Source organism: Frankliniella occidentalis, unplaced genomic scaffold (assembly GCF_000697945.3).
Source record: "Frankliniella occidentalis isolate FOCC.00 unplaced genomic scaffold, Focc_3.1 Scaffold465, whole genome shotgun sequence".
Taxonomy (NCBI): Eukaryota; Metazoa; Arthropoda; class Insecta; order Thysanoptera; family Thripidae; genus Frankliniella; species Frankliniella occidentalis.
The window spans coordinates 52,027-59,192 of record NW_026267583.1 but is presented as its reverse complement, the minus strand read 5'-3'; the positions used below and the strand labels follow the sequence as shown (position 1 = coordinate 59,192).

Below are 7,166 nucleotides of genomic sequence, written 5' to 3'. Positions count from 1 at the left end.
TATATATATAAAAAAAAATTAAAATCTCATGTCACTACCACTTGCATACTTGTCTTGCATATTTGTCTTCTGATTTGACTGACAGCATTGCACTAATATACACATCACACACCTCACTGGCAATGGAGGGAGAAAGTTCATGCCAAATTCAATTGATTTAAGTCACTGGAATATCCCACAGATAAATAATTATTGTTCAATCACTCTAGTTCACCATCAGAAGAATATGAGCACAAAACGTGAACAGTAGGATGCGTCATGTGCTCAGAGGATGTTGACGCTGATTTTTCTGACAGGTTGAAGGAGGCCTGGGTGTGTCTACCGCTGATCTGGCCATCCTCGAGCGTGGAACCAATGGTTCACACCCCAACCGTGACCCACCGCTGCTCTGGAATGACCAACGGATATCTTGACACTTGTCCGAACATCAACTCACTAGGAGCCCAGCAGGTCCATGTTTCTCTTTCATTTTTCTTTGTTTAAATATAACCAGAGACGTATATTTTTCCTATAAAATTAATTGACAGTCTAAGATAAAACAGGAAGTGTTGAGTAAACACAATGTCAATAAAAATAAGGATTGCCATGAGAAATGACAATGCTTATAACAGAAAAACTCTGCTGAGCTCGGCATAACAGTATTATGGCAATGAAAAATCCGAGTAAGTAACACAATTTTAGTTTAGTTAGTTTTGTGAGTAGATGATTGCGAACAAGTGCAAGAGTACACTGGGGAGAAGGCTTGTCCAACAAATGAATCCCATAAATTGGTTTGATACACATGAATTTCAATTCAAACCAATCACATATAGAAGTGATCGATAAAAAGTTTAAGTTTTGAAGTGTATTTAAAACTGATTTGACTTTAGAATAATCCATTGGAGAAAGGTAATTAGAGCGTATCATTTCTTGATTAATTTAGAACTGCCAAACCCACAACCAAGAGTGAAACCAATATCAAACAAAGGGTGGTGATAACTAATGTTGTCAAGATTACGTATTTCCCTCCCACAAATATCTTAAACTTGAACCAAGGACTGTCTTCAGTTAATGGTTATTTCATGTCACGGTCACACCTTTCAAATCAGCACTTGCTGCGTCTGTCATCAATAAAAATCTAACGATAAGATATTCCAAACATCCACTGCCGAGGAGCACAATACTTGAAAGACTTAGTTCACAAATATCTGCAGATTAAAGTAAAACTCAAAGTATTCATGATAACAGTACCTTTTAAAAATTGAAATCACAATACTGGGATTTGTTGACAAGAAATGATCACCAGAAATTTAAAAGATCTAAAGTGAGCCATGAGGACTTTGATAGATTGCTTCAGAAAGCAAGTAATTGACTAAAAGTTGAATGGAAGAATACTCAACAAATAAACAAACAATAAATGCATATCCAAACTATAAGAAACTTAAAAAAAAAAACTCACTGAATACTTATATAACTGCCTTTGTTCTGAGTTCAGGCCAGATGTAAAGACATTCAAAGAATACATTTAAAATATATAGATGTATAAGCAAATGCTTATACACAAATACTGAGTGAAAATCAAGGAGTTCAAATGGACTTTGCTAAGATAGGATACGAATCACAAATATCCAAGACAAAAAATTTTCAAAATGGAGAGACGAAATGAACTTTGTAGAGGACAGACTCTACGCAATAATGATGTAAATCATACGAGCACAAAATTATGAGATATTTAACACTATCAATTATACGTCCTTGAGAATCACTTAACATACGCCTCTGTGGCCGCTGAAAGGTGTGAATCATGGTTAGGTTAGCCAAGCATGTCCTTAGGTCAAAATGCAAATAACGCACCCGTATGTTCGCTGTAGTCCGTCATGAGGGGCGAGGCGGAGGCGGCTGCCGCCAGGTAGTTGCTGAAGTCGTACGGCGAGGCGTAAATGAGCCCGTGGTGCTCGTGGCCGGGGATGAGGCCGGGGGCCGGTCCAGAGCCGTTCAGGAGGGATGCTGCCGAAGTCGGCACCTGCATCCTCGGCGATAAGATGAGCGGGGCCCCCAGGGGCGTGGCGTGATTTCTCATCGGACCTGTCAAGGTTTGCATGCCAGGCGACAGCATTCGCTGTGTTTCTGACGCCGCCAGGGCGACTCGCCGCCACTCCTCGTCACAGACGGCTGAAAGACAAGGGAAGACGAAAACAAAGGGGTGAGACGGAGCACGAAGAACGAGTTGGATCATGCGGCGCTTGATGGGCAGCTACACCCACAAACAATCAAAAACATTATACTAAAGCAAACGGACAAGAATTTCGACTCAAGAAGCCTCAATACATACTTGCCACATGAGCGGACGCGGGCTCACCTGCTTGCACTACAGCTTTTGCGCTTGAATCGCGATAAGTTCCATTGATAATGGCCAGCTCCATCAGCTGCCTCTTTTTCAGCTCATCCTCGCCGTCGGCCTGCAAAGAAAAGGGCACAACGTTAACCTCTCGCCGGACGAGACGCTAAGAACAGCCTAGGGGTCACGAATCAGCACAAAATTCTCACCGGTATGAGCAGTTTTTTGACCTCCTCGACAGCTCGGTCCATTTTGACACGAGCGCGATTTTCTGTGTCTTCTACTGTGAGAAGAACATGGAGTTCATCATTCAAATGCTCCCAGTTAGGTTTACCTCGGTTTTGCTCTTCCTGAAAAATACAAATAAAAAACATGAGGGGCATGGCAATAATTGTATTAAAACAATGTCGCATGTGGCGCAACCAGACCATGTGCAACCGAAACGCCCGCTAGGAGCGCGCGCGGCCTTCCCCGCAGATGGAACCATCATCAACAAATACTCACTCGCAAAATCCCAGCTGCAAATCCACACAATAAGAAGCGGGACAAGAAAAGAGGAGCAACATTTCATGAAAAAACGTCACCGTTATACGCGCAAGCTACGCTGTCCAAGCAGCAATGACAGGGGGAGGGGTGGACGGGGGCGCACTCGACGCACACGTACCTTTTTCTTGTCTCTCATCGATCCTTTCCCGCGGACCATAATTTTGCAACCGGTTTCTTGTTCTAACTGTTTCGCCGTCATTCCCCTGGGCCCGAGAATCCTTCCGACGAAGTTGAACTGCAACAGAAAAAGTCAAAAAGGTTTGTCAGTAACACAGCGTTAACAATAGTCCGCCCAGCGCATACAAACACACACGAATTAGAGTACAGTAAGAGGTCTTCAAATTCGGCCGGGGTCGGGCCGGTCGGTCGGCCACCGCAAGGCACGCCCGTCCAGGGGGTTGCCTACCCTCCGCTCCACAGGCGCTAAAGGTGCTGGAGGCACCCTCTCGGTCCGGCACCAGCAGGAAGGAGCAGCCCCCCCCCCCTCCCCTTTCTCTCTCGTGGTGTAGGCTAGAGTTTGTTGACGCTGTCACGCCCGTGTCACGCTCGGCAGTGCGTGGGATGGATGGGCGTTACGTAACGCGCACACACGCGCGCTCGCCGTCATGGTCACCTGGTGCCGTGCGTTACGCTAGCGTTGCGGGGCGAAATATAATGGCGCAAAGGAGAGAGAGATATATAAAAAGCCAACAAGGCGTGATGCGCACGCCAAGGTCTGGCGGGATTAGACGAAACGAGGTCAAGGACGGGAGCTCCTCCAGGATGAGTGAACGGTGAACTGGAGCGCAGGAGGGGGTGGGGGAGGGCTGGAGCAAGGGGTGCAGAGTGGACGGGGGACCGCGGCACGGAGGAGCAAGGAGCTGGAGCAGAGGACGATAGACTGGATAGATGTGGGCCACTGCAGGATCGCCGATCCCCAAAGTGTTCGGTTGAAACGCGGGGGAAAAGCTCGGGGTAGCAGCCGTAAACCGCAGAGTAGAAGCGATGGCCATTTAAAAAGCATAAAACGATCCTTCCCGCGCCGCGCCCAAATGGGACGAGTCGAGCGCTGCTAAGAGAGCGGCAAAATTAACACTAATCGGTCCAATGTTATGTTATATACACTTCGGCCGGAAACGATACCCCATCGTCACCCGGAAGCCATGCCCAACGCCAGCCAGCCAACGCACTGCGAAGGGAGGGGCGGCAGATCGGAGCACCAGCGGAGCTCCGATCGGGAGCTCCGGCAACAAGCCATTCATCCACAGCACCAACAACGTGGCCTAGATCGTGCCGGCCAGCACGTCTCGCGCGCCGTGACCAGCAGCGCCTCGGCGGCCCGCGCCGGCGAGCACCAACTCCATTCCCCCGGCACCAGGCACCACACCAGGCACCACACCAGGCAGTTGATGGTTGCGGTTTGGCGGTGGTGCAGGGGACTCTCGCGTTGTAATTAAGAGCTGCCGCACGCCTGTATCGCCCACTCACTCACCCACCCGCTCCCCGTATGGCTCGACCAATCAGCGACCAGGGCGTCCCAACCAATCAGGACCCCCCACTGATACGGGAAGTCTATGCCGCCGACACGTCGCGCGGCTTTCATCATCGCCGTCCTCCTCAGGCGGCGGCGGCCGCACGTCGGCGCATTTTCGCTTTCCCCCCAAAAGTGAGCCGGAAAAGCTTGGCCGTCGTGCCAGCAGCTCCCGCGGGCCCCCCGCACCCAACCTCGTGCACCTCGGGCCCGAAGGGCCTGATTCGGCCAGGGGCCCGGGGTTCGGCCCCCTGCCTTGGCTTGGTCCCAGACATCTCGGGCCCGAGCCAAGGGCCCAAGTCCTAGGCGCAACGTGGGACCAGGGGCCCCGGCCTGGGCCCAAGGATCAAGCGCCATGTAATAGTTTAGTAATCAAAAAATGGTTAAGGCATATCCAGATATTTTTTACGCTCGCTTCGCTCGCGATGTTTAATGTACTACAAAGGCACTGTACCTAAATCGCGTCCGAAGGAAACCTGCCCACTTGGTACTTTTACAGTGTTTTTGGTACCCGTAAGCGCCTTTTAGCGCCTTCGTACCATTCAAAAATTTTCGCGCTCGCTCCGCTCGCGAAATTTTCCTACAGGCGGCTGATCCATTTTATACGGCGATACGCTGGAAGATCAAATATTTAAATAAAACAGGTCAGACATGTAAAACTTGCTGTGCTTTATTACGTATAGATTGCCCCTGAAAGATAGGCAAAACCGGGCCCCCCTTCCAGATTTCCCCCCCGGGCCCCTGACCACCCAGTCCGCCCCTGAGCAGCTCCGCGCAACAGGCAAGAATCGAAGGAGAGGGAAGGGAAAGGAAGGACGGGACGAAAAGTAAGACGGCGCGAGGGCGGCGACGCGACGCCCATCGCATCCTGAGTCGAGTGTCGCCGCCTCTCCTGCTCGCGAGTCCGCCGCTACGGCCGCTACGGTTACACGGCCAGCGAGGCGGGCAACCGGCACGGCAGCACACGGCGGGGCGGGGCGGGGCGGGGCGGGGCGGGGCGGGGGCCCGATGGGGAAAGCCATTGTCACTGCTCCTCGCCTCACCTCCTGACTCTCGGCAGCCTGGCCCAGCAGCGTGTCTGCAAGACGCCAGCGTGCAGTGGACCTTGCAGCAGAAGGAACCCAAGGAGCCCCACCAGGCCCTCACAGCCCTGCCTCTTGCAGGCACCGCGCTGTGCTGTGGGGCCCTAGGCAAGGGTCCGCCCAGGCATCCTAGAGGCACCGCGAACAAAGCGCCTATTGTTGCGGCCATGGCACAGCACAGGGTGCAACACCCAGCACCCAGCCCACCTCCACCACGCCGCGGGCCAGGACCAAACAGCTGACAAACCGCGTGCCTGGGGAGGGGAGGGGCGGGGAGGCGGGAGGGGCGCCGGGGCGCGAAGCCCGCGCTGCGACGTCGTGCGACGTCCTCGCGCGACGAGCTCCATCCCCCCTCGCGGCGGATACACCGGCCGTTGGCACCGCACCTCTCCTCCCGGGGCCGTAAATCAGTTTTCGCGAGGCGCCACCGGACGCCGCTGCCGGCTGGACCCGCGCCCCCCGCGGCCCCGCCGCCACCCTGCCCAGCCGGACTAACTGAGGCCTCGCGACGCGACACGGAGCCGAGGCGGCCAACACCGTCACAAACGACGCAGAGGATCGTCCAGAAAGTACGTCCGTTTTCTCGTTCTGCAAATGACAGGAGATCGCGGCGACTGCGCGACTCCGGGTAGGCCAACCCGCAGTACAGGCATGCACTGCGGGCAAGGTTTTGCCTACCTACCAGGCGCTGACAGTGCTTGCATAGGCTGAACTTGGCGCGTTCGTTACGGCGAACGGCTGACGTACTTTCTGGATGATTCCCTTATTAAAATCGCCCCCACAGCACAGTTTTCACCATGACGTTGACGACGCGGCACGTCCCCGTCCCCGGGGTGGGTCCACGACGACAGCAGCAGTCCGCCTCGGGTGCATATCGGTGACAGCGCCGTCGTCACCACCGCGGCGGGGTGGCGCAGCGCGGCAAGCCGTCTGCGTGTCACCGCGACTGTGCGGTACGAGACCGACCCCGACCCGAGCGTATGGTAGGTTATATTTTCACGAAATACTGACCGAGCGGCAGGCCTCAGGGCACAAGGACTTACTGTCGGCGTCACAGGAAGCTCTGCTACACCCGCAGAAAACGGTTCCGTTGATTCAATTGAAAGAAAGTATGGGGGAAAATTCCAATAGGGTAATGGGAAATCGCTTAAAGTTGCGGTAAAATTCTATCTAACTTTCCATTGGTTAAACTTCCATTGGTCTAAGGGATTCTCCGTCAATTCAATGGAACCATTTTCTGGGTGTAGAGTTGTCAGCGACCATACTCATACAGTACCTCCCCGGAGAGAAAGGGGGCGTCTCTCGGGCGCCGCGCCCTCCACTCCTCGGCCTGGCCAAGTCCCTCTGCGTCACTCGCTCACATTATTATTTATGTGCCAAACCGACCGGCGCGAGAGAGCGGCCGCGCCGTCGCCAGCCTGCGCCCGCCCACCTGTCCCCGGCGGGGCCCCGGCCGGGCCCATAGGTGGCCCCACAGTTGGCCCCGCCATCCGCCCTGCTGCCTGCCTCCCGAAACGGCACATTTGCCAGAGGGGGCAGCGCCCTCCCCGCTCGGGGCAGGAGGGTGGTGAGGCGGGCGGCGGACGACTTCCGCAAACGCAAGATGAGCTACATTTTGACGAGTTGGACCGTCTCCACCTCGCGACGTCGCGCTGCGCTGCATGCGTGTAACCCCCCCTCCCCCTCCAACTCCACCCCACCAAGGGGTTAC

The 7,166-nt window shown here is 53.8% G+C and overlaps 1 protein-coding gene across 6 annotated transcripts in view; it reads right to left on the bottom strand.

The window, feature by feature from the left end:
* LOC113214707 (protein held out wings) overlaps nucleotides 1-7,166 on the bottom strand; it is a 63,870-nt gene that overhangs the window by 16,822 nt on the left and 39,882 nt on the right. For 2 of the 6 annotated variants that reach the window (XM_052274918.1, XM_052274917.1), the window contains exons 3-6: nucleotides 2,982-3,098; nucleotides 2,527-2,667; nucleotides 2,312-2,438; nucleotides 1,834-2,151 (exon numbers count right to left, since the gene is read on the bottom strand). In XM_052274918.1, the coding sequence (XP_052130878.1) occupies nucleotides 1,834-2,151; nucleotides 2,312-2,438; nucleotides 2,527-2,667; nucleotides 2,982-3,098 (703 nt within the window). Of the gene's footprint in view, nucleotides 1-6; nucleotides 509-1,833; nucleotides 2,152-2,311; nucleotides 2,439-2,526; nucleotides 2,668-2,981; nucleotides 3,099-7,166 lie in introns of those variants that run through there. The other 4 variants (XM_052274921.1, XM_052274922.1, XM_052274919.1 and 1 more) reach the window with 4 other exon arrangements.